We start from the raw sequence: 26,026 nt of genomic DNA, 5'->3' as shown, positions 1-26,026 counted from the left end.
CTTGATAATTCCATGCGTCCCCGCCTCATATGCTTTTAGAAATATTGACAGAGAAGCATATGAACTCAAAACAGTTTTTGAATCTCCTAACAGAGTCAATGTGAGAACGGTTTCTGTTTATACATGAATGTCTCCTCCGGCAATGGTTCAGCAGGCACATCCACAAACGCAGGCTGCAAGAAATGCGCCAACTCTCCAGCCTCCCCATTCCCTGTCTGCGTAACCGACCATCCATTACCAAGCCACGCGAGCCGATTCACCTCCTCCCCGTGCTCAGTCTCTCCCTCATACTTATAATTATAATCCTCCCACCTCGGTGACCTAATCGTCTCCATCGCATGCAGCGCACTACCCGGCCACAGGCCCGATATCTTAGGACCCTTCCCACCTTCATTCCTATACCAACTCGAGCACTTATCCAGATAAACCGTCTTTTTGAAATAGTTCTCCGCCACAGCTGAAAAATCTCGGACCCTCCGATGCTGAACTTCCATTCGAAGGATGTTCTCTTTCTGCATTTTGCGGATACACTTTACGATGTAGTCGCCTGTCATTTCCATCATTGTTGTCAAGGGGCCGGTACCGATTGCGGCGTTAGGCCCAAGCATCATGAAATAGTTTGGAAACCCGTCTGTGGCGAGGGACATGTATGTTTCGGGGAATGGGTGAAATTTGTCTGACATTAATTGCCCAGCAACGCCTGCGACGCGGAAGGGTGGTGGTGCAGAGGTACGGAAACCGGTTGCGCAGATCAGTATGTCAAAGTCGAGTCTTGTGCCGTCTTGGAGTTCGAGACCTGTTTTGTGGGCTACTTTGATGGGTGTGTTTGTGACGGTTACGTTATTTTCGACCAGGGCTTCGAGAAATCCCGGCCCAGGGGTGAGTCGTCTACAGCCCACGCCAAAGTCCGGGAGGAGATGATTTAGAATTTCAGGCTTTTTGGAAAGACGCTCTTGCATGAGAGAGGTGAATCCTTCGCGCGCGAGACGTTGCATCTCTGAGTCTTTGAGGGTCACGGAGTGCTCTAGATTGGCGGCTCTTTCGAGAGTTGTGCGGAATTTGAGATAGTATTCTGGATCGTTTGCGAAGCGGGCGCGTTGTTCTGGTGTAACTGGTTCTTTGTTAGCACAAGTATTTCCTTAGATATAGGTAGCAATTTACATTCCGTGTTCTCGACACCGAGATCTTTCAAAATCTCCGCGCCGAACGGATTCGCAATCCAGATTCTGCTGCGAATCATGCATGTGAGTTGTGCGTCTTTGACCTTTTGTAAAGCCGGAATGATCTGAATGGCGCTGCTGCCACCGCCTATAATGCCGATTCGTTTGCCTTCGAATTCTTGTCTGTTCAAAGAATCAGCCTACGTACAGAAAAGATTTCTCAAGGTGACTTTTCGTACCTGTCATCCCATGCCGCCGAGTGCATGACTGGTATATTCATATCCTTCAGACCGGGGATATCTGGCCACGATATGTCATTTAGTGTTCCGCGAGCACTAATAACAACATCTGCTTTGTCGACAAACTTCTCCGCAGTGGCATGATTCTGGATTGTGATGTACCTATATTTCTCATGAGTACCTAATGTCACAGATACACGCATACAGTTGGGCTCAGAAGATCAAGGACATACCACTTCGATACCTCCTCATGCCACTCCACATCCAGCACCTGATGCGACAGCTTCACAAATCTGTCTACTGAGTACCTCTTCACCACGCTCTTGAGATACTGATGAATCTCCGGACCTCTAGCATATACTCTACTCCACGCCGGATTCGGCGCAAATGTATATTGATACGAATGCGCTATTGGAAATCAAATCAGCCCATCCGGCCCTTTTGCCATCATAAAACCTACATGGCAACTTACAAGGAATATCACAGGCACACCCGGGATATCGATTTTCATACCAAGTCCCACCAACATCCTCATTCTTCTCGTAAATGGCCAACTCAACGTTGCGTAATCGTTGCGGGATACGGACACCGAGGTATATACCTGAGAACCCTGCTCCGATTACGACGACGCGCATTTTGCGGAAGTTTTCGACAGGGGTGTCTTTGATGTCGAGCCCGGGGATTTCGGCATTGATCTTACTGTCAAGGCCGTTGGGAAGGTTGGTGTGTGTAGATTCGCCATTTGTGAGAATGGGGAAGACGGGAGGGGAGGCAATAGTTTCTACCAGAGTCATGGTTTCTACTATGTTCAAAGCTGATGAATGTAGAATATTATCAGAAATTTAATAAAAGCTCGTCGCAATTATTTATTATAAGAGAGTCACCATCGATGTAACAGAAATATGTCGTGTCGCGATTTTATCCATCCCATAATGATTCAAACCCTGGTTCCAATATCAACCGGATGGTATACACCTTCCGGATGCGTCCTCCAAAAAAAACATTGTCCATGCCGGTCCAATGAAGGTTTCTCGAGCCGGTCCCTTGGAAAATCTCCAAATCTCCGCATAGAGCGAGATCTAGTTTTAAGTTAGAAGAGGCTTGTCAGAGAAATGTAACTCAATGGTCAATAGCCACGGTTCGAATCATCAATCCATAAAAGATTGTAATACCAAGATAAGTAATAGCCGAGATCAGCGATTGTTATTCGCAAACCTGTTCCTTGCCTTCCGCTCCCCGGATATTCCCCAGAATACTTGAGTTGATTAACAGTGACATTTCCTCTCTACATATCCGCAAAATACGCGCTATATCCGTCTGAAACACTATTTCTCTACCAAAATTCGCTTCCCGATCCTTGTAGAGCTCTTCCCGAACGCATCCGATACCAAAATGCTGTAGCATCTATATCCGGCCGACGAACTCAAACCCTAAAGGGGGTTTTCCGGAGGCAAATTGAGCACACTTACCCCAGACGGAATCGATTTGATAATCCTTAATCAGCATTTGGTTGACTAACCATTTGTGGAGTTGCTGCTAATCTCGAGATGTTTAAGGCGTGGGGAAAATATTCAAAGATTTTTTTTTATCTATCTTCGTGTTTTCGTTCTTAGGTAGATCAATTGTTGAATGTTGAGAGATTCAAAAAATGCCAGTCTTCCAGGAAACAGCACATTCATCGCGAGATCTTCGCGTTAGACGTTCTCGGGCGCGTCCGTTACCACGTCTTTCAATGCAGCCAGAGATTAGCCGGAGTAACGGACATGATGGTGACGAGAAATATGAAGTAGTTGTGATCGGGGTATGCTTTGAATTTTCCCGTATTCCTCAGGAAGCTGAAAATATCTACCAAACGCGTATAACTAATTACATCAATAGGCTGGCCCAGCAGGACTTTTCCTCACCTTATTGCTAGCTCGTTACGGCCTCTCCAACTCCCTGGCATGCTTCGACAAAAAACCCGGTACCCTCAAAGCCGGACAGGCAGATGGTCTACAACCACGCACTCTGGAAGTCTTTTCAACATTAGGCCTGCACCACGAAATCCTCGACGAGGGATGCCACATGTCTGAAGTCGCATTCTGGAACCCCAGTTCTACCAAAAAGGGTATCGAGCGGACCGCATTTGTGCCTGACGTCGTTGTTCCGGCAAGGTACAAGCATGAAGTTACCATCCACCAGGGACGGATTGAGCGAATTCTGGAAGAGGATTTTCATGCTTATTCTCCTGATCGGTCGATATTTAGATCGACTGGGTTTGTCGGTTTTACGCTTGATGCGAGTACTGATCCCGAGTTTCCGGTGAGGATTGAGATTGATGTATTGGGCGATGAGAGGACATCTCCCCAACGTAAGATTGTGAGAGCAAAGCATCTCATTGGCGCTGATGGTGCCCATTCAAAAGTGCGTCGAAGTATGGGGTTACAATTACACGGCGATACTACGGATCACATCTGGGGTGTCGTTGACTTTGTCATTGATACAAATTTTCCGGATATCAGGAAACGCTGCGCAATTCATTCGGACACAGGCTCTGTTATGGTTATTCCGCGGGAGCGTATTGCTTCGGGTCATTATCTCACTCGTCTTTATGTGCAAATCAAGGATGTCATTCCCGCAGCAGAGGAAGGAGAAACTCTTGATGAAAAGGCCAGGTCGAGTAAACGTCGTGCTGCTATTACGCTCGAAAGTATTCTAGAACAAGGGAAGAGAGTCTTTGCACCATACAATATTGCGATCAAGTCAGGAACCGACATCGATTGGTGGGCTGCATATCAGATTGGACAGCGAATGACGCACAAATCGACGTTGAAGGATGAGAACGGAGTGGAGAGGGTGTTCCTCGTTGGAGATGGTGAGACTTCATCCCCGTCAATGATACTAAATTTTTATACTAATGTCTCATCTAGCATGTCATACACACAGCCCAAAAGCTGGCCAAGGAATGAACGTGTCCATGATGGACTCTTATAACCTGGCATGGAAACTTGCCCACACACTTCATGGTCTCAGCCCTGAACCTCAGAAAGCCAATAAAGCCTCTGAGTCGAACACGCCGACCACTGTTCTCAACACATTCGAACACGAACGTCTCACAGTCGCCAGACAACTAATTGAATTCGACTCAAAATTCTCATCCATGTTCTCCGGCCAAATCGGTGCCGAGAAATCAGTCGAAGGCCTTACACACGATGAATTCCTCAAAGTCTTCAGCGACGGAAGCGGGTTTACCAGTGGCTGCGGAGTTGAATACGCACCTAGCATAATTGTTGATCAGGTCTCTGACCCGGAAACAATTGCGCACGTCGATGCCATCAGCTTTGTTAAGAAAGATGCCTATCTTTCTGGTGTCCTGCGGCCAGGTCGACGTTTACTTGACACAATTGTTCGTCGCTATGCGGATGCAAATTTACGGCATCTTCATGATGATTTCCTGTCGACTGGTCGGTATCGTATACTTGTCTTTACGACAGACGATCTCGTTGATCGTCAAAAGGTGACAACCCACAAGGCTGAAACATCTATATCTGCACAAGCTCTTGAGACAATCTGTCGCGAGATCATCCCCGCATACCCCAGAGATACCATCGAACTAGTTGTCCTTCATCCATTCCACACACGCGATTTTGAGTGGGACCAGATGCCAGATTGTCTCAAGGATTTCGCAGAGATGACTTTCCATGGGCCGACGGGTCCGGAGTCTTTCTATGAGATATACGGAGTTCTCGAAAGTAGAGGGGCTGTCGTAGCTATAAGACCGGACGGATATGTTGGAGTCGTGAAGTCCTTGGCCGATGCGAAGAGTCTTGGGGACTATTTTGATAATTGTTTAGTACGCGTGGATGTTTAGAGTGGAGGTGATTGGGTAGTGCTATATAATCAAGATACTTCTAATTTATATCAACTGTATTGTTAGAACTTCTTCTTTGATTTTCATATCCAAACTGAATATCTTGGTCTCATATCATGACACTACATGTCGAGGTCCCAGGCTGAGACCTCGTCCTAGAAGCGCTCTTTATTGTATTCTATATACCTCCATGAACTCTGAAATATTTAGAATCACGTCATTGGTTTGCCAAGCCTAAAGACTTTGGGAATCAGTATCATGGGTTCTAAATCGGCCCAATGCTTTTCTGGTCATAAACCATATTGACTCTTAAACTCTATAACAATATAGCAAAAGTAGTTAGCGTCGCTATATCAAAATATGGTGAACTATAAATATCATAGTTTCTCGGGCGTACGCCATCCAGAACTTCTTTTAGACCATGTCTGCTGGTGTTAACCCAGAGTAACGCTTTTAGGGATCCTCCACTCCTCCTTGTTATAATTCTTAGGCCACACATCATCCTTTCCGGATGCAAGGATGCTCTTCAGATCAAAAGCATTCTTGATCTGCTCATTAAGCTTCATTTGCGCATTACCATTGGGATCATATGTCAACGCAACTTAGTCATAACGGCTAGATGAGTGCGGTACTCACCCCAACCGTATTCGGCACAGTCCTTTATCAGATTCTCAATGACCCCTGTGTGCTCTCCGCTTTTATTCTTCGTAATTGCTGTTAATTTGGTGCTCCGTTATCAATTGCGTACTGCTGGGGTATTTCCGAAGGCGACCATACCCCGTAGTTTTTACCCCGCATTTCATCTTCTCCTGAAGAACACCAAGTCCTGTTGGATATACCACACTCCTATAGCCCACCCAGTCTTAGCTTGAAATGCCTCAACTCAGAAAACCGGGAAAGTGATGAGTCTCTTAGCGTATTTGCAGGGCTGAGCACACTTGACAGAATGCCTCGAGCTCGAGTCGAGCCACACAATCGGAGACGTGTATTGCGAGCCTGCGATGTATGTCTCTCCATAATACTCCCTTGATATTGATTATCTCATTAATTCTATGAACAGGTATGCAGGAAACGCAAGGAGAAATGCGATGGCAAGTCACCTTGTGGCCACTGCCGAATGCGAAACAAAACCCATGACTGCCAATACACTCCACCATGTCCATCTTCTAATGGCTCTAATCACAGTATATTAGCAGAGCCACGGATGCTCTTGAGTCCACCTCAATTTCACTTCTCGGAGGCCTCAACCTTCGGCGACTCTACTTACAGTGAAGTGGATGCATTGTTCGGCTTTACTGCACATTCGGAACAGCCTGCCGATCAGACCATAGTAGACTCGGCCCCGATTCCCAAACAGTCTCGCATGTTACCGGATGCAAAGGGAAAACTAAGTAAGACCTTTACTGTTGAAATCCATTGACTCTGTTGTCTAAAAACGAACAGTCTACATCGGACAATCAGCCTCACTATCATACCTTCACATAGTCCAACGTGTGGCTGCAGATTGCATAGGCTCATGTGCATTTACCGACGACCCACAACAGCAATATATACTTGAAAAAGAGTTTACCAGTCATCTAGGAAACTGCCCAGAACCAGAGCCAGACCTTGAGCGGTCTTTGGCCCTCGCAGAGCAATACGAACTAGCTGTTAGCGGCGTTTTCGATTTCTTCGACATTTCATATCTTCAGAACGCCATACCTCCTTGGGTCGCTGATCCTAGTAGGCGAGATAGGCCGGAAACCCCAGTGATATTTCTGGCCCTTGCAATTGGGGCACTGGGAAGAGCTGCTGATGACAAGGATGAGGATATTGCAGAGACGTATTTCAATTATGGTCGCCAACAAGCCGTCATTTACCTTATGGACGACCCATGTCTAATGACTGTTGTGGCGTTCTCTCTAATTAGTTACTATATGCTTGCCTCGTGTCGACGGAATGGGGCATTCACGAACATTGGGATAGCTGCTCGTGCGGCATATGCACTAGGTATACATCGGCACGAAACAAACCGCGCTTTTGGTGGTGGAGCAAGAGAAAGGGCTTGGAAGTCCCTCCGTGTGTGTGATTTATTTCTGAGTGCATCAATGGGCCGTCCACCTGCTACTTCTGAAGCTGACTGCAACATTCCATGGTCGAAATCGTTCGCAAAAATGAATAATGGAGACTATAAAGACGACAGATCTGTACCTACTCAGGAGGATTCGGCGATATTCCGAATATGTCTGATCTTTGAACGTATATTAGTCGAAGTATTCTCAAGAAGAGCCGTATCACTCGATTTAGCAGGAAGTATATCGCAGCAGCACCGCCAGTGGACAGAAGAGCTACCATCAATGTTGAAAATCGACGGCCTCCTGAGGAATGATACCAGCACAAAAGCAAGTATTCAGAAACTAGGGACTCATATCGTCACGATGGCATATTACTACTCTATCACCTTGCTTTGTCGACCTTTTCTGTCCTTTCACGTCGGTACTCGGCTCAAGAAGGCTGGGAACTATCAAGATCCCGAGGCCTATTCTGATTTTATCACAACATATGCAGATGCATGCATCGACTCGGCTGTCAAGGGTATAGCTCTTGCTCATGAAATCGTCTTTGACGAATCCATGCCAAAACGCCAACCATTGATCATAAACAGTGTCTTCATATCTGCACTCTGTCTAGGCCATGCAATATTTGGTGATTACGATCAGCGCGGTTGGCCACTGAACTATAATATCGATACCGCAATCTCTATTCTTCGGAAGTTAGGCCTCAAAAATCCACAGGCGGCTCGGTATTGTGAGATTTGCTGCTATTTGAAGGAAGTTGTCGGAACTTATACCCATCGAAGAGCGGACACATTACTACGGTCCCCGAGTTCGAATGTGAGATCGATGTTTGGCGATATTCAAGCTATCCGGATTAACACTCCGCATTTTTCAAAAGATGCCGATGCCGACGACTTTCATGATCGAAATATCGAACGCTTTTCTATCGGTCAAAACCATGCATTGGCAGCACAGAACAAGATTATCAATTGTAACGATAACAATATCAATGATTTTGCCGGCTCCACTATTCTACCACCAAATTCTATATCGACCCCGGAAAGCTTGATGCATTTGGCCAGCCTTCCTCAAGATGACAACGAATTTCATGAAGCAGTAAACAAGCACTGTGATCAGAATCTCGATGTGGAATCTGAATATACGCCCACTATGAATAATTTTGCTTTCAGTGATACCTTGCCTTTGTTCTCGTTAATTGACGGAATAAATCCAAGTCTGGGCGCTGATCATAGCGTTTTACTTGGCTACATATAGCTATACGAATGAGTCAAGGATACCAATGTACTATATCTGAATACAACATACTTTGTTCTGAGACCCATATTTCAATATACTATTTTCCCGGATACCATTACAAGACTTGTTGCCAAAATTCTCCATCCAAGAGATCAAGCATTGGCATCGGTAAGAGATCCCCAAGATCCAGACCAAAATTTTCTTCTGTCAAATCGCGCGCTCTCTCAACCTGTGTCACTCTTATTTTTTCATGAGTCTCTTTCATCAGCTTGAGTCGCGACCCAAGTTTCAAATATGCTTCCGTAATGAAAAGTCTCGAATCCACGCCCTGAGTCCAGGAGTCTAGCTTGCTAAATTTCTCTGCAATTCTATCGATTTCCTGGGGAAAGTCAAGTGCATATTGCTCATATATCCCTTTCCACAACTCATTTTCCATAAGTGACAGTTTGGAGAGGACGACTACCGCTTGACCGAACTGCGACCAACACGTGGACGGTGTACAGATTCGTACTTCTAGTGGAAGGTCCGAGATTTGGTTAAGAAGAGCCTTGGTAGCTATCAAGCAGGACCGAAGAATATTGAAGCGAGTTAATTGATATTCTCCATAGTCACCGTCATTGAAATTGTCACTCAGCGCAATCCCGTACAATGATATCTCGAGCGTGTTGACATAACTCCGGAGCAATGCTATAATGTTGTTGTCAATGGAGATCCACCACCGTAATGAGCTGCTTCGCAAGTTGGCTACAGAATCATGACTTACTATTCTGAGCCAAGTCTATTGGTATTAGCTCCATGAATTGTCGAAGCTCCGTCTCTAGATAACGCACGCACATTCCCACCGGGGCCGCTAGGCCCCAGGCGATATCGATCGGATCATCCCATAACGTCCGGCGAATTTTCTCACCTATTCGATGTAACCGTAACAGATACACGATGTATTCGTCGGAGGGGTGTTCTTTCATTTCACCGAGTGTCACAAGGCACTCGTCTGTGTACTTTGTATACTTTAGCACGGACATCTCTCGGTTACATAGGGCGATTCTACGTGTTGTCAGGAGGCCAGTAACTAGGTAATTTTGATACAACATGTTCCACTTACGTTGTAAGTAGGTGGTAACAGCCGATGTATGCTCTTCTCTCTTCCAATGTGCGCTGTCTGGGCACCTCTGGCTCGCTATAGAAGGTTCTCAGATAATGGAGTGGAAGCCCGGTGGTGCCTCGGATACCGGAAGCCCGATGAAGTCCCAGATCCATCAACATAGCCATCAGCAGATGAGCCGGGTTGGACAGCTGGGTACGATTGTGGAGATGTATGTGAAACCTTGAAACAATCGAGTTAGGAGTTGTTATATCCGGAGGTGTCTGGCAAGAGAACAATTACCATCCCAAGAAGACAAGAAGACCTTGAAGCAGGTCAAAATTTTGCTCGCCATTAACCAAAATTCTTTGTATATAGTCATTCTTCACTAATTCACTCAGAGCCTGTTGATTACTGGAGCTGCGCTGGCATGCAACCGTCATAATAACTCTGTATAAGAATGGCTTGCTCCGTTGAAGCTCCTGAGGAGTTACGTTCTGTGGTACTACAACGAAGGGGAAGTGCGGAGTGAAGTTTTCCCGGTATATGTTCAAGACTGACTGTGCTTCCTGCCCGTTTGCGTGGATAATGTTATCCAAGATGTGGACGCTAGTTCCCTCAACAGTTCTAAACGAAGGGTTTTCCGTTGTTCGTTGCGAACCAGCTGATTGTCTTTCAGCTGTCGCCAGAATAGCAGCCACGCCATCGAGTTTTTGCTCAATACGTGCAATCTCACTAAGTAGACATCGAGTTTGGGATTAGCTATAGTGCAGTAGATCACCGTGCCATTGGTCAGATTACGGTATTCTTGTTTTCTTGCGTTTATGGGAACCAGGTGTCTGGACGGTACATTGCTTATTCAGCCTCAAACACCTATTTCACATGGGAATAAATCAGCAACGGACTCCGAGATGATTCATAATAGGGAAGTGAGATTATTACCGCTTACACCTGCCACCGTCCACCTGTTCACAGCGTACTTTAGCCTTTGCGCAGGTCTGGCAGGCTGTTGGCCCATGACTACCGCCGAGCCTCTCCATCGGCGTCCGGATCACAAACGCTTTAAAGGCGAGAATCACTGCATGTAAAGCTAAGAAATAACTGGGCGAGTTCCGTTCTTCAGCAAAGCGTTGTCCAGTGTTGTCAGGAAAAAGATGATGAAGAAGGTGGGAAGAACGGACACGGAGCAGCCGTTCCCGATGTTAGCGCAAATGCCCTCGGGCGATTTGGGGTCCGTAAATTCATCATTTCTGGTCCTACAAACACTGTTGGTGTGCTATATGGTGGTTAATGGTAGAATCGGAGCACTCGGAGCATGGAATTTTTATCATATATAGGTGTCCGTGGGCAATTATGGAGTTGGTTAGAGCATCATTTATTGATATGAAGCACCAACAAAATGAACTTTAACAGAAAAACCCCCACTGAGACGACAGAAGCTCAGGATACATCTGATATTAGCGATATCAGGAATACCGAGGATAAGGATGGTTCTGAAATCGAAAAGAATCTCCCAACGCCGGATCAGAGTAGTGAGGATAACAAGTTGTCCGGCGCCAAATTACTGATCCTAGGGTTTTCCCTTTGCTTCATGGTCTTTCTGATTGCTTTGAATGGTACAGTCGTTGCTACAGTAAGATTTTCTTATTCAAATGGACCTGGGCCTGGCTAAATCGTTTGGATTCATACAGGCTGTTCCTCAGATCACGAATCAATTTAATTCCCTCAACGACGTTGGCTGGTACGGCAGTGCGTCGCTGCTTACGAAGTATGTTTGACCAATGGAGGAAGAAATATTGTATCCGATGAATGCATGTTAATCAATTGGTTTTCCTTATAGCTGTGCTATCGGTCCACTTACAGGCAAGATCTATACGTTCAGTCCTCTGAAGGTATGATCTCGACTCAAGTCAACCCTGATCCTCGATCGAACGGTCTCTAATTCTATCAAACAGGCCACATTTATAATTTTCCTCTCGATCTATATGCTCGCAAATCTCCTGAGTGCCGTTGCAGTCTCTTCCAACATGCTGATTATAGGAAGAGCTGTCCAAGGTATAGGCGGAGCAGGGGTAATGAACGGGGKATTTACGATTATCGCAGCCGCTGTTCCGAGAGACAAGAAACCGAGTGAGTACATTTTTGCCTGTGGATTTTATCTTTATCTGTACTAACTTCACAACCCCGCTTAGTTTACCTTGGTGTCGGTATTGGGATTTCTTCTATCGGTCAGTGTTGCTGTATCTCTGTCGGCTCATTCCAGACTAATGTTATCATACAGGAGCAGTAATTGGACCAGTCGTTGGAGGCCCTTTGACCCAGCATGCCTCATGGCGTTGGTGTAAGTGTGCCACTTTTCTCTTCATTTGACGTCCATACCGACTGATTTTACTATCTATCTAGGTTTCTACATCAATCTGCCTCCTGTCGGACTGACAATTCTTCTCCTTCTTTTCTTGAGGATTCCTGAACAGACGGCCAAAAAGCCAGTCTCGCAGAATATTATGCCACTTCTTCGAGAACTAGACATTGGCGGCTTTGTCTTATTTGCTCCCGCTTGTATCATGTTCCTTTTGGCCATGAATTGGGGTGGCTCAACCTATTCTTGGAAATCTGCCACCGTTATAGGACTCATCTGTGGCTCTTTTGTAACAGCCTGTATTTTTGCTGTATGGCAACGGCGCAGAGGTGATCGTGCTATGATACCTCCCACCATTATCAGTAATAGACTCGTGTTGTTCGGATGTCTTGTCTCCGGATTGCAAATGGGGGCTTTGTCCCTGCTGGCATACTATCTCCCACTCTGGTTTCAGGTTGTCAAGGACGCTAGTCCCACAAAGAGTGGAGTGATGACCCTTCCTTCAGCTATTTCCCAGGCTCTGGGCTCGTTGGTCGCTGCCAAAGTCGGTTCGTCAAACAAAAGACAATCTTCATGAACGATCGGCTAAATTTGGACAGTGCAAATCATCAAACGCTGCACCCCATGGGCAATATTTGGAAGTGTGCTGAGCGCAATTGGTGCCGGTCTCATGTCTACGTTTCGTCCATGGACTGGGGCCGGTAGCTGGATTGGTTTTCAGATATTGACTGGTACGGGGCGAGGGTCTGTGATGCAAATGGTATTTATCGTATTACCTCTTTGATTCACTGGCACTAATAGATCCGATCAATAGCCCCTAACAGCTATTCAATCCTTTCTCCCGGGAAATCAGGTCGCCATTGCTACCTCTTCGATCTTCTTCTTCCAAAACTTTGGCGGCGCTCTCTTTCTTTCTCTTGCACAGACAATCATGGACAACAGTCTTCCATCTACCCTGAATAAATATGCTCCAAATGCCGATGCACAAGCCATCATCTCTGCTGGAGCTACTGGGTTCCGATCTTTGACCGACAAATCGGATCTTACGGGCGTGGTACTTGCGTTCAATTCTGCGATTACAAACACCTATGTGAGTTGCTGCATCATATAACCGACTACCTTTCGGCGTCAAATGACTGATTGAATAACCAGTATCTCGCCGCGGGTGGTTCGTGTGCTGCTTTTCTTGCATGCTTTGGAATGGGTTGGCAAAAGATTGAGAAATCGGCTGGAAAGAAGTAGAAATTATCTGACTACGGCTGTTATAGTACCTCAACGCATGCTCTAGTTGCTCAAATACTCCTCTTCGTTTCAATCTCAGGATTAACCCACTGCAGGCTTTATTCCTATGGTCTGATGTCTGGTATAGGGTGTACAAAGTATACAGTTCAGTACGCAGGCATTCATATGATGAAAGTAAACCAGAAATTCAACTTCTTTCGCCCATGATACCGTCCACAATCATTTTTCATTCGCAGTCACACCACCACATATGTATTATTTAATGTGTCCAAAAAGGCAATACCAATTTGTCCTGTTTGACGCCCTTGACTAAGGGCGTTTGTTGGGCAACACGTTTGTATTTCATTAGAGGATACCGACAGGGCGCACTAATCACTATGGGGACAATGCCCTGGTTACCCAAGAATCCATTAATGCAATCTATTCATTGTATTAATTATGACTCCATGGGCGTAGCCTAGGTTGCGGTCACGTGTGATCTGAGTATTTGAATCCCCCTTCCCCCCCTCTCTCCACTCCCTCTTCTTCTCCCGTGAATAATTTCCACTCTCAACTATCTCCTTTCTTAAATCGCGTCAACTATATATTCTATTCTCTGAAGCGACTCTTTTCTCTTTCAGATTCATTGCTACAAGTCTGCCTGTATCTACAGTTTCGCCCCTTGTCAACACTAAACCTTACTCTCCATAAGGTCCAAGGAGCCGGACCAAAAGATCGTGGTGTTCGGCTCTTTCCTTCGGTTTCTTGATATAGTTGCGGTCACACTCTAGCAAGACCTCGGATTTAAAGCCTATGATTCGATGGAAATCTTGACAAAGACCAGAAGCAAGCCGCACGAGACCTATTCAACAGTGCCCCTGGGTTCGGAATCTTACTAGTCACGAGCGATGCCATCGACAGAGTCAGAAAAAAGCAGTGAAAGTATTTCGTTTTTATGCCGCGAATGTCCAAATTGACAAGACGATGTGAAATTCGCACAAAAAGGAGTCCAAAACGAAGACCGATATCATATTGAGACATCCTATCGATCTCACGGCATCCATCATGATCATCTTTGCTAGCTATATCATACCATACTATATCATCTAGTATGCGCGCAGCTTTCTGGTTTAGTTGGCTGCACCAACATACCATGCCTGCAGTTGCACGTAAGGTGAATCAGCCGATCCAGATAGATACGTCTTACGAATGAATTATGTTTTAAATCACGCACAGCTTAAATTAGCGGCTCTCGCTTCGGATTCTGACGGTTGTCCAACACGCACGCGGCCCTATCAAAACTTTACATGCTCAACAACACAAAACTAGGACCATAATACACTTATAGCAGCTTTTGGAGCGAACATATCCAAAGGTCTATGATATCAGACCAATTAAAGAGGAACCACCAAAGACGGCTGTGCGCAAGTTTTAATCTCACGAATGGTATAAGCGAAAGGATCAGTAATCAGGGGATATTATTATATCGTCGATGGCCATGCGGAACCCATCACATAGAGAGGTTTTTATAACCTTAACAGGTGCATGGAACAGGACGAAGTGTCTACGCCGAATGGAGAGGGTCTGAGATGATGAAGATGAACTAATCTTAGCCAAAGCCGGTAAGCTATACATTCTAAACATATAGTTATATCAAATGCTGATTTCGAAAGTGGGCTTTGTCAAGGCTGAAAAAACAAAACGATGACCGCAACAGACGACAATTTTCCAACAGTCCAGCCCTTCATCTCCCTCCAGAATCGCGCGACTACGCCTTCACCTCACATTGGCGCAAAAACAAAAGTCGAGCATAAACCCCCCGTTAAGCGACAGAGTGTGCCAATGACGCGTCAACCCAATATTGATAGTGCCTTGCTTCCTGGTTTCTGCGGTACTAGGCTACTTTCTGTGTTTTCTCTTTGTCCTACCATAATATTCTTGAACAAATTCACAGTCATTTCAGTCAGTCATGGCTGTCAATAGTTGGATATCTCTTTTATGCGAGCACGCCGGGCGCCCTATCTGTTCAATACAATATCAGTTCGGTATATCCCACAGCATAGATGTGCGAGCATTGAGCTATTTAAGTTTTTTGATTGGTGTATGTGAACTGCTTCCTTACGTATTACATACTCATTATTGCTCTGCAGAGAACACAAATATACCAGTTTATTAGAAGGTGAATCTACAGTTGCCAAATCAAAACCATATGCGCTAAAAGCTCAATACGGATCATCACATGCAAGAATTAGATAATAAATCACCACAACTGTACAAAAGAGTAGATCTTCCTCCATCGTGGCATTTTATCGTAACCATCCAACTCCTGAATTTCGCGATTTGTCAACGGCCTCCGTCCAGTCTGCAGGTCTACCGAACGCAAATCACGGACCTTTGTCCGGAATATCAGTTTGTATCCAATCGCAGTACCAAAAATTAGGACTAAGCCAAACATATACTGGAAGAAATAGTAAGCTGTTGGTGTGTCGGACCCCTGGATTATCAGTCGATCTGTTAGCTATCACGGTAAAAAAAAATAAGACTGAAGGAGGATGATAACATACAATCGGATACAGAGCAAGATAGAAAGAGCATGAAATATAAAATAAGCAGCAAGAGAAAAGCCAAATCGGCGGAAAAGGCCAAAGACTAGTTCTCCAGGCATAAATTTCGTTAAAAAGAGGATCATTTTGTGCCTTGAGAGCCGCTCGAAATCGGAAAGATGTGATTGAAATCACAAACCAGACCATGAAGTACCCTGTGCTAGCAACTTGGGCCAACCAGTTGAAGACGGTCGTTCCCCCTGCGCTGAGGTTAATGTATGTGAGAACTATAGCGAGGATACCGGTAATTGCCAACGAAACACGAGGGCGACCACGCGAATCCACTTTTGCAATGTATGAATGGATGAGACCTTGTTGAGCCATGGACTGGAGTATACGCGAAGCAACAAAGAAGCTTTCTGCGGCAATTGCTGCTACCGCTGTAATAATCACTGCATTGAGAATATCCGGGAGCACGCTGATGCCGGCTTGGTCGATGGCGATGACGAATGGGGATGCGGCAACACCACTGCTACCGAATAGATTTTGGTTGGTTGGTGAAACCAGGATTCCGATGAGGACCACAGAAATGAGATAGAAGACTGTTACTCGAATCGGGATCAAGATCACGGCATGAGCGACGGAGTATCGAGGGCTTTTAGACTCTCCCGCGAGAAAGCCGGTGAACGTGTTGTCTTTTTTAGATTAATGTTTGATTCTGTATACTTTCAGAGTGATGTAAGTAGAAATTTTCAGACATACCTCCAATTGACAGAATTGCTAGAAGGACCCCGTTTCCAAACCCTTTAAACCCATTTAGAAAGGCCGATCCATCTTGCCACGCCTCGCCGTGATGGACAGTGCCATCCGGACCGGCTCCAAACACCATTGCTAGTCCTACTATCACGAATAGAATCAAGGTGACGATTTTCAAGATTGAATTGACGTATTCGAACCAGCCAAAGACCGTATTAGGCAGACTGAAGATCACAAACATCAGAAGCAGGAAGATAGTCACTAATATGCGAGAACGTCAGAGAACAATGTCATGAGCTATGAAGAAGATTAACATACACCAAATAGCTTCATTCACTCTGTTTTCTGCCCAGTAATTTACAACCACAGAAAAGAATGTAGCTTCCGAAGCAATTATAGCCGTCCATCCTATCCACATGGAAAACCCAGCCGCAAAAGACAAAGCTGGGTCAACAAACCGGTCTGCATAATCAATAAAGTTGCCAGATGTAGGAAAGGCGATAGTCATCTCGCTAACTGTTTGGAGCACTGCCCATACACATGAGCAAACAACTACAAACCCCAGGAAAAGCGATCCAGGCCCGCCATCTCGCAAGATAGAGCCAGTGGTAATAAAAAGTCCAGCGCCAATCTGGCCTCCAAGAGAAATGACATGGATTTGTCTAGGACTGAAGCTTCGATGGAATCCTGCATTGTTGATCAAAGTGGTCTCTCCAACTTCTGTGTCGCTGTATTTCTCTGCTGGCGACTCGCTAGTAGTTACTTTGTCCTTCGCCACATCCATATCTTGGATATAACCCCGAGAGACTTTCAAATTCAAAATGTGTCTTACTAACATCGAAGGACCATTCGTGATAAAGTCAGTTATATATGCGGTTACATTTTATGCTCCCACTTATGTATCATGATAAGATACAACTTAACGCCCTGATAATCTGATCATTGATATGCTAATACCCAGGCCAAGCACCGCAACTTGATAGGAAGGAGCTGGTCCGAGATAAAATGGCGACGGTAGGCAGGTCGATGCGCCGATCTACGTATTCAATGAGGGGAAGATTGGCCTACTACGTATTACTAGCGCGTAGCTTAATCTAAGTACGCACTTGCTATCTTTAATACGGTGATCGGGAAGACGCCGAGGTCTGTCTGATGTGGATCAAAAAAAAGGTAATTGCGGCGGATGGTCCGATAGTAGGAAGGCTATCAGTAAGTTAACTCGCTGGAGATAGGCACATATGTATATACCTAATCCCGTTCAAAGCCGGTTCATATCTCTAGGGAATCATTATCAAATGACTAGATGGCTTGAGGATCATCGCCGAATGACATGCACATAATAATTGCGCCTGGTGATACACTGTAGGATATCTTAATTAGGGCTAAAGGTTCAATAGCCCTAAACTAATCATAATACCGAGACACCTAGAGTTTTTGAGACAAGCATTTCTTCGGTGATCCATATTTTGGGACCTATAGTTCAATCGTATCTATTTACAGCAAGCTCTTTGGGGGTGTTTCCCAACCTTGTAGCGAGCTCAGATCTACTGGAACCTCCGGGTGAGGGTTGGCCTCGTAAGCCGACAATTTGGCACCAGGTCGCCACTTCCACTTCGCAGAAATAGCTGGATCAAGTGTTCCCTCCATCATTTCAACAATGTATTTACCCAGCACTGGCAGGAACTTGAATCCGTGTGCGGAGCCTCCGATTGCAAGGCTCAAATTTTTATGTGTAGGATGGGGAGTGATCAAAAAGTGATAGTCGGGCATATCACCGTCCCTAAGGAGTAAGAAGATAGGAAAGTTAGTCTCTAAACCCACAATCCTCATATAGCAGCCCGCTTTCATCTTGTAGAACTTACCAGCAGATCCTAGTCTCGACCCATTCACGTTGAGCGAGCTCGGGCACAAACTCCGACATCCATCGACGAAGACGGGCTTCTATTTCGGCCGGTATATCATCTCCTGGGTTGTCTGAGCGATAACGAGGCAGCGACATTCCATGATAGGATTTCGCATAGTTTGTCACAAAATGGATAGCGCCAATTTTCATGATACCATCCTCTTGCGGTGGAAAGAGAATTCCTATTCGAACCATCAGTCTGCAGTTTTCGCGTATGGCAGTAAACTAAAGAGCATCATATACCTCCTTCCAGATGATCGATAATTGGCATGTCTTTGTATCTCTCGATCTCTTCGGGCGAGAGTTGGATATGACCGATAGTATGGCCTTTAGCCACTATCTGGCCTTTCAAGTCCAAAATGCTACCGGCAGCAGCTCCAGCTGCGACCACGATCTTCGTGCCATGATAATTTGAGCCATCGGCGGACCGGACCCCAATGCATGTTGAGTTAGCATCGAATAGCAACTGTTTGACGTATCCGGCATCCCCAGAAATGTACTTGACACCGCTGTTTATGGCCTTTCGAGCCATTCTTGTGATTCCTTCTCTGGCATTCACCCATGCTCCACCAGAGCTCCAATATGACTGCCAGCCGGGGAGATCACCATTTATCATTGGCCATTTCTGATGAACTTCCTCTGTGGACACAAGTTTCGGAGGTTCAGTCCCGACGGTCTTTGCACTTTTGATTGAAGCCTCTACGAATGGCATAGAGCGATCCGATGCGCCAATAATCCAGCCGCTAGGATGGTACAGCCCAGATAGTAATCCATTTGGATTGCTCCAAATGTTCTTTGCATCGGTGGCCAACTTTGTGTAAAGGGGGTCTGGGTACTCTGTTCGAACAACCTTGTTGATATCATTGCCAGCCGCTTCTAATGAAGGTACTGGGAAGCGATCCAGAACTGTGACATTTGTGTACCCTTTCTTTGCTAGGTGGAAGGCCGTTGTCGTACCAAAGGTGCCTCCCCCAACAATGATGACTGGCTCTGTAAGTAAAGCATCAGCCATCTTGAAGTGTGTTTTGAGATGTAAGTAAAACAATCGTGAAGGCAGGAAAGGAAGCTTCTATTTTTCTCATGTATTTTTCAGTAGCTTTTATATTCGAAACCTAGTATAGCAATTTGATCAATACATCCGGGCCGTTAGGGTTAGACATCATGGGTATTATTTGGACCAATTAGGACTTATGATAACGATTTCTAGGGCAAGTCGATGCGCCGTGCTAGTGAATAGCACGGGTCTTTAGCCGAGTACAATCAATCCACTTTCGTCAATAGCCAGTCGAATGAGGATATGACGATAAGCTCGACTCTAATTTAGTGTATAGTATTGTATACAATCGGTGGGGAAGTCAGGCAACTATCTCAACGACGTTCCTCAGCTCTGACTACCTACATCTAGTCTCTATTGTATCTACCTATTCAACATCCCACTATTATCCGATAGGAGAACTTGAGGGTGAACGGAAATGGGAGGGAGAGAAGCGATCCACCCACCATCGGAGTCAATCCGACGCACCCGATCAGGCTGCTGGAACTGTAAAGGTAAGTGTGAAACGGCAAACCCGGATCCAGCATCAACTAATAGGTATGTAGGACGCCGGCGTAGATGTACTGGTGAGTGCTCGGCTTAGCTAGACACAAAGAAAGACACAGGCTCAAACTTTTACTACTTTCAGAGGAAAGACCAACATGTACTGGCTGTGTAAAACGAGGCTTACAGTGCCATTATGGTATTCGCTTCCTGTGGCAGGATGAAGCAGAATCAATGGGCATAGCCTTCGGGCGAACCGGAATGAAGGACCGATTCTGCAAGAAGAAAGCTACCCCCACACACTATCTAGTCTCTACCCGACCCCGAGCTATGTATTGTTGGTTGAATACGAGTTCGGAGGACATTGACTGTCTGTACTTTAGCAAATGGCCGCAGAAAGTTCATTTCGACAGTCAATCACAGGCATTTCTACGACCAGGAGGGGACCACGAGCAAACCCCAATCTTACCAACGCTTACCCTATATCCCTCGCTCGGGACAGATGCGTACTTCTTCGATTATTGTTAGTTTCCTTTCATACTACCAACTAGTGTACTAAAATATTGATGCTAACTATTAGAGCTAAGTCAGCAATGTTTGTACTCTTCGAAGATCTCTTATCAACGAAGTGAACCCATGGCGTACCGTTCTCCTTCCACTATGCCATGAGTCCCCAGGCCTTCTACATATCGCCATAGCATGGGCAGCTCATGATCTTCGTAATCAATGCATACAACAAAATCAAATACACTATGAAGACGTGGTCCTTCAACACAAATGCCGCTCCCTTAGGTATCTTCAAAGGATGATGCAACAGCGTAGTAACGACTCAACGACACATGCAAATCATACGCAAGCAGACCGAGATGCCATCTTACTTGTGATTATGCTACATTGTCTCCTGGAAATAGCAACTGGGAGCGTCATGGAGTGGACATTTCATATGAAGGGAGCTATTTCGATCATGGAATCTTATACCCAATTGAGCGAAGCTTCAGACCGCAGGAGTGATGGTGTTTTCAGCCCTCAGGTTTTGGAGCTCGTCTATAGTTTCTTTTCTGAGATCGATACCTTTCTGAATACGACCTACAATGATAGGGAAGCCCGCGCTAGTCGCCATTGGTCTGCCCAGGTGCAATCCATGTTTCCTTTTCTCGGCCATCTGTCCTTGAAAGTGAGTCCTTGTATGGGGTTATCCCCCGAGCTACTTGACATCATATCTGGTACCACAAACCTGGCAATCATGAGACGATGTGAATTAGCAAACAACGAGCAAATTATCCACAAGGAATTCTTGAACTTGCAACTACGTTTATCCCGTTTGAAAGCTCAGCCGGAACGTATGAAGCTCACTGGCTTGATAGGTCTCCACGCAGCAGCTTTTGAAGAGGCTGCCCTGATCTATCTACACCATGCAATTCAGGACCATGACTACTCTGTGAATAATTCCGTACACAATCTCTATCTCCCTCGACTTCTGAAGATTCTTGAAGAAATACATAAAATCCAAGGACCTCTCCTTGGGACATTACCATACCCCATGTGGACGTTGTTTATTGCAAGTTGCTCAGTATCGGAGGAAGATCGAGTGAAGGTTCTCGAGTGGTTTACCTTGCTTAAGTGCAACCGGCCAATTAGTAATGTGCCTTCGACTATGACCGCAGTTGAAGCTATTTGGAAACAAAGAGACTTGGAGATGGACAGAATGTGCGGGAAAACGTCTCGGCTTTCTTTGGGTTGGGAAACTACAATCTCACAGCTGGGTTGGAAGATGTCGTTGATTTGAGGATTACTCAAACCCTTGGAACAGTGTATCTAGCTTGAACGCATTTTATATGGCACCCATGAACGTGATTGGTTATATCAGAAGAGTTTCGTGTTGGCAAGTAATAACATGTGTTAATCTTGAGTTTCCTTTTCCACCTTCGAGTTCGGCCCCCATGTGTATGTAAAGCAAAGCAACGCAACGCCCTTAAATAATGTACCTATATGCCAGCCATACATACTCAGCTCTGGAAGCATTCAGGATCCTTATTTCGTCATTCTCGGTCTTCGTCGAGTAGCTCCCCCGTCAATGCAGCCATATGGCAGATATAGATTATATACTACCCCGCTGAGTGCTGATTCTTTTTCGTTTTGTTGCACTCCAATGTAGGTCAGCTCTTCAGGTAACTTGTTAATTTCGATCATCAATTTACCAGCATTCACAATGGACGCGACTGCACAAGCCAGATTTAATCTCATTCGCGAGAATTTGGATGAAGTTCTCAATCCGGAAATTGTCGAAGCCATTCTTGCCGAGGGGCGCAATCCACGTATATACTGGGGTAAGGACCACAATCTTTTTGCCAACCAATTTATCAGCTAAACAAATTGATTGAAGGTACTGCAACGACCGGACGACCTCATACCGGATACTTCACCCCAGCCATCAAAATAGCCCAACTCCTAGCTGCAGGCTGCGAAGTCGTAATCCTCCTCGCCGACGTCCACGCATTCCTCGACTCTATGAAAGCGCCTCTTGAACTGGTCGAGAATCGCGTAAAATACTACGAAAAGGTCATTAGAGCAATCCTCGAGGCCGTCGGCGTCTCGACCGAGAAACTTGAGTTTGTGCTCGGAAGCTCCTATCAACGAAACTCGGATTATGTCATGGACGTATATCGTTTGGCGGCTTTGACTACTGAGCATGATGCTAGGAAGGCTGGTGCTGAGATTGTGAAGCAGTCTAACAATGCGCCGTTGAGTGGGCTTCTGTATCCTATCTTGCAGGTTCTGGATGAGGAGTATCTCAAGGTTGATGCTGAATTAGGAGGTAATGTTTTCATCACTCCTCAATACATATAGAACATTCTGACAAACCAGACAGGCGTGGATCAACGAAAACTATTTACGTATGTCCTCTCTCGATTGCTATCTCTGACTATTCCTGACTCTATTCGCTCTAGGGCAGCAACTGAGTGGCTACCTAAGCTTGGATATCGAAAGGTGACGCGCTCTCCAACGGAACTGACATTTTAACAAAAACTAAAAGAATATATCAGCGTGCCCATCTTGTCACGCCCATGGTCGCCGGCCTCAACGGTGGTAAAATGAGCTCCAGCGATCCCGGTAAGCACTTTACCCTGACACCACTCCACATCACATCGTCCAATGACTCAAGTCAAACAGACAGCAAAATCGACCTTCTCGACCCCCCTGAAGCAGTCGCCAAAAAGGTCCGCAAATCCGAGGCAATTCCTCGCACAATTGAGAGCAACGGCGTCATTGCACTTGTCGAATACGTCCTCCTTCCAGCAGCCAAACTCAATGGAAAGAACGAGTTCCGTGTCGAGCGGCGGGATGCAGAACCCTTGATATATACGGATATTCAACAACTGAAGGATGATTACATGAATGATGTTGTATGTCAATTCGAATGCGCCAGCTTGCTTCAATGTTCGAAAGGGCATTGCTAATATAATGCAAACAGTTAACGCCACAACTACTAAAGCCAGCCGTTGCAGAAGCCCTAACCAGCCTCATGGCTCCTATCAGTGAAGCATACCAGAAGTCACCGGAATGGCAAGAGATCACTCTCAAGGCTTACCCGCCGCCGGTCGTGCAGAAAAAGCAGAAAAAGATCAAGGATAAGGGCTCGCACTACCCAGGCGGCAATAAAAAAATTACCACGGACAATGCAGAGAACCTGAAGGATAAGACAGATCACACAGAGGCTGAAGCTTAGGCTCGCTCTCTAAAGTTGTAGTTAACAGCTCCAAAGCGAGAGCTATATGCGCTCGGTGGTTATTTGTTATCGAGAGGTGCAAAAACATAGATAAATAACGGTTATATGACTACGTATCCATCTAAACAGCTTGAGGAGTCCAAGTTTTCCGTTCCCCATACACCTGCAAAAACGACATTTCAAGGCATATCAGCATTTCCTCATGTACCTCAATACTTTTCTCGGCATCATTTGGTCAGTATCTAACATCTTTTTCTTTCTATTTTGTGAAATCTCTGGTTCAGATCCTGACACTTATGTTTCTGCTTTGGAAGCTATAGCTCATCAGTCATGTTTTGCATATATGTATCTTCAAAGGTAATGTCTAGGATTAGTTGGGCTATCCACCAAACCAGCCCTAACATGGGTAACGGCGTCTCGGTTGATGCCTAGAAATGGAATGTCGCTGAAGAAGCCTTGGCCTCGCCCATCGACTTGGTGGCTTAGAGTGTCTTGTGAAGTTTTCAATGAGCATCAAATTCACATATATACTTCGTTCTGCGGGTAAATGTATACGCAGCTCGGATGATGTCGGGCTAACTCGGGCCGATGGGCCAAACAAGGTACTCTAAATATATACTACGAGAACCTTTCAAGGCCAAAAGATACAGTAATAACATCACAAGTTTCCTGTGCTCATGATCATATAATGACCAATGGTGTCATTGGCCAGACAACCATTCAGTCTCCAAAATATTTGTGATATAACCGCCCCAAACGAAAGAAAATTATTTACAGCTCTTTCTTCAAAAAGTGCTCTGGCTTATGAGTCGTTTCATAATCCACATGCACATAGGCACGTTCGACGTCAGGCAAGGATTCGAGCTTGATTTGCAGTTCCTCGGCGACATCGTGGGTGGCCATGAGTGTGGCATTGGGGTCCATGACAACATCGACTTCGACGACAAGACGAGGCCCAGAGGTATAAGCGCGGACTGTGTCGATTGCAGTTATGGCGGGTGAATGTGTCATTGCTTCTCACGTTAGTATTATTAAGATGAGATTTGAGAGTAATTAAGATGAGATTTGAGAGTAAAGAAGGGCTTACAGATATATGTTATTAGCTGCTGCATTTGTGTGTCTGCAGTGACACCAATGAGCAACATGAACTCCGAATAAGCCGTCCGCAACCACAAAAACGAAATCAAGCACGATAGCAAGATGGCGCCCATCGGATCGATCCACCAGCGCAACTTACTTCCACCGACAGACGTCAAAATACCGAATCCGTTGATGAACAAGTCATTACGATGATCTTCCCACAAAATTCGCACCTGCGAGAACTGGTTACGCAATGCCCAGCAGTACAGGAACAATGAAAGTTTCGTACAAAAGGCGACGGCAACAGCAATGACGGAGGTGAGGTGGAACTTGGTGGTTTCTTCGGTGCTTCCGTCGACGAGTTCTTTGACCGAAAAGGCGATGATAATGAAGGATACTGCAGTCATCAGGAAACAGAAACAGATGTTTCCTGCAGTTTCGATACGAGCCTTGCCAGCGGGAAATTTGCGAGGATCGACCCTTGTAACGGCTTTGTTGGACAGTAGAAGGGTGATGTTCGACATGGGATCGAAAATGGCGTCGGCCATGGTGGTGAAGAGAGACAACGAGCCCGAAGATACGGCACCGTATACTTGGACAACAGACAGGATGACATTGGCTGCAAAACTACCCCATACTGCAATCTTGAACTTCAACTGGTTTGAGTTGTTGAACTCTTTGGCCGCACGTACATGCTCTTCGACGGGGGTCAAGAATCGCTCGATATTTTCGTTTTGCACTTGGTAAAACTCTTGCAGTTTGCCAGAAGAGGTAATTCCGAATCTGTCCCCGATGAAAGACGGAGTTACCCGATCTCGTTTTCGGGAAGTGTTGGCGCGAATCTGTTTGATTTCTTCTTCTGTTTTGAGCTTGGATGCTAGTTGAAGCGGATCGTTCGTTGGAGTGTACCGAGGCGGAGAGTTACGTTCTTCGTCAGAGGTGACGATATCGGTATCGGTGACTCTTTCGACGCCCGAAACGACGGCCGCTTCATTGGAAGAAAAGGTGACTGGGGTTCGGGGGTGGGACACAGACCGGCGAGCATCTTCTCGAGAGAGATTGAAGGGATGAGGGTGGAGGGTGATGGAATGGCGGAGCGTCGAGTCATCCATGGTGACTGGCCCGCGAGTGACAGACAATATTATTGCCTATGGAAGAGACTATTATCGGAGCTCTGCTATCGGAAGTCGTATGAGGTCTATTGTAGAAGAAAAGCAGTTCGTTGAGAAAGTAAAGAAGATGTTATGTCGATAATGCAGGAAGGAGAGGACAGTATA

The 26,026-nt window shown here is 45.7% G+C and overlaps 9 protein-coding genes across 9 annotated transcripts; 4 read left to right on the top strand and 5 right to left on the bottom strand.

The window, feature by feature from the left end:
* Window positions 1-95: 95 nt before the first annotated feature.
* On the bottom strand, window positions 96-2,193 carry BHQ10_002321 (uncharacterized protein; the record flags this gene model as incomplete). Its single annotated transcript, XM_040874455.1, has 5 exons — window positions 96-1,111; window positions 1,162-1,343; window positions 1,400-1,561; window positions 1,633-1,807; window positions 1,872-2,193. The coding sequence occupies 5 exons, from the start codon at window positions 2,191-2,193 to the stop codon at window positions 96-98; spliced, it is 1,857 nt and encodes a 618-aa protein (XP_040730826.1).
* Window positions 2,194-3,047: 854 nt separating this feature from the next.
* Window positions 3,048-5,249, top strand: BHQ10_002320 (uncharacterized protein; the record flags this gene model as incomplete). Its single annotated transcript, XM_040874454.1, has 3 exons — window positions 3,048-3,200; window positions 3,278-4,253; window positions 4,309-5,249. 3 exons carry the CDS (start codon window positions 3,048-3,050, stop codon window positions 5,247-5,249), a joined length of 2,070 nt encoding a protein of 689 aa, XP_040730825.1.
* Window positions 5,250-6,453: 1,204 nt separating this feature from the next.
* BHQ10_002319 (uncharacterized protein) lies at window positions 6,454-8,560 on the top strand (the record flags this gene model as incomplete). The annotated part of the gene is made up of 2 exons (XM_040874452.1): window positions 6,454-6,640; window positions 6,693-8,560. The coding sequence occupies 2 exons, from the start codon at window positions 6,454-6,456 to the stop codon at window positions 8,558-8,560; spliced, it is 2,055 nt and encodes a 684-aa protein (XP_040730824.1).
* Window positions 8,561-8,657: 97 nt separating this feature from the next.
* On the bottom strand, window positions 8,658-9,811 carry BHQ10_002318 (uncharacterized protein; the record flags this gene model as incomplete). Its single annotated transcript, XM_040874451.1, has 3 exons — window positions 8,658-9,229; window positions 9,306-9,586; window positions 9,645-9,811. 3 exons carry the CDS (start codon window positions 9,809-9,811, stop codon window positions 8,658-8,660), a joined length of 1,020 nt encoding a protein of 339 aa, XP_040730823.1.
* Window positions 9,812-11,022: 1,211 nt separating this feature from the next.
* BHQ10_002317 (uncharacterized protein) lies at window positions 11,023-13,224 on the top strand (the record flags this gene model as incomplete). Its single annotated transcript, XM_040874450.1, has 10 exons — window positions 11,023-11,256; window positions 11,315-11,391; window positions 11,464-11,515; window positions 11,579-11,753; window positions 11,816-11,851; window positions 11,905-11,964; window positions 12,027-12,530; window positions 12,582-12,742; window positions 12,797-13,072; window positions 13,135-13,224. 10 exons carry the CDS (start codon window positions 11,023-11,025, stop codon window positions 13,222-13,224), a joined length of 1,665 nt encoding a protein of 554 aa, XP_040730822.1.
* A 2,239-nt stretch (window positions 13,225-15,463) lies between these two features.
* On the bottom strand, window positions 15,464-17,286 carry BHQ10_002316 (uncharacterized protein; the record flags this gene model as incomplete). Its single annotated transcript, XM_040874449.1, has 4 exons — window positions 15,464-15,697; window positions 15,951-16,441; window positions 16,509-16,763; window positions 16,821-17,286. The coding sequence occupies 4 exons, from the start codon at window positions 17,284-17,286 to the stop codon at window positions 15,464-15,466; spliced, it is 1,446 nt and encodes a 481-aa protein (XP_040730821.1).
* Window positions 17,287-17,996: 710 nt separating this feature from the next.
* Window positions 17,997-19,417, bottom strand: BHQ10_002315 (uncharacterized protein; the record flags this gene model as incomplete). The annotated part of the gene is made up of 3 exons (XM_040874448.1): window positions 17,997-18,282; window positions 18,365-18,587; window positions 18,649-19,417. 3 exons carry the CDS (start codon window positions 19,415-19,417, stop codon window positions 17,997-17,999), a joined length of 1,278 nt encoding a protein of 425 aa, XP_040730820.1.
* A 2,734-nt stretch (window positions 19,418-22,151) lies between these two features.
* BHQ10_002314 (uncharacterized protein) lies at window positions 22,152-23,669 on the top strand (the record flags this gene model as incomplete). The annotated part of the gene is made up of 7 exons (XM_040874447.1): window positions 22,152-22,269; window positions 22,326-22,757; window positions 22,812-22,836; window positions 22,891-22,930; window positions 22,987-23,053; window positions 23,114-23,346; window positions 23,415-23,669. The coding sequence occupies 7 exons, from the start codon at window positions 22,152-22,154 to the stop codon at window positions 23,667-23,669; spliced, it is 1,170 nt and encodes a 389-aa protein (XP_040730819.1).
* Window positions 23,670-24,440: 771 nt separating this feature from the next.
* Window positions 24,441-25,861, bottom strand: BHQ10_002313 (uncharacterized protein; the record flags this gene model as incomplete). Its single annotated transcript, XM_040874446.1, has 2 exons — window positions 24,441-24,682; window positions 24,757-25,861. The coding sequence occupies 2 exons, from the start codon at window positions 25,859-25,861 to the stop codon at window positions 24,441-24,443; spliced, it is 1,347 nt and encodes a 448-aa protein (XP_040730818.1).
* Window positions 25,862-26,026: the final 165 nt, after the last annotated feature.

Source organism: Talaromyces amestolkiae, assembly GCF_001896365.1.
Source record: "Talaromyces amestolkiae strain CIB chromosome Unknown scaffold3.1, whole genome shotgun sequence".
In the NCBI taxonomy this organism is placed as follows: domain Eukaryota; kingdom Fungi; phylum Ascomycota; class Eurotiomycetes; order Eurotiales; family Trichocomaceae; genus Talaromyces; species Talaromyces amestolkiae.
This window is presented reverse-complemented; position numbering and strand designations above follow the sequence as displayed.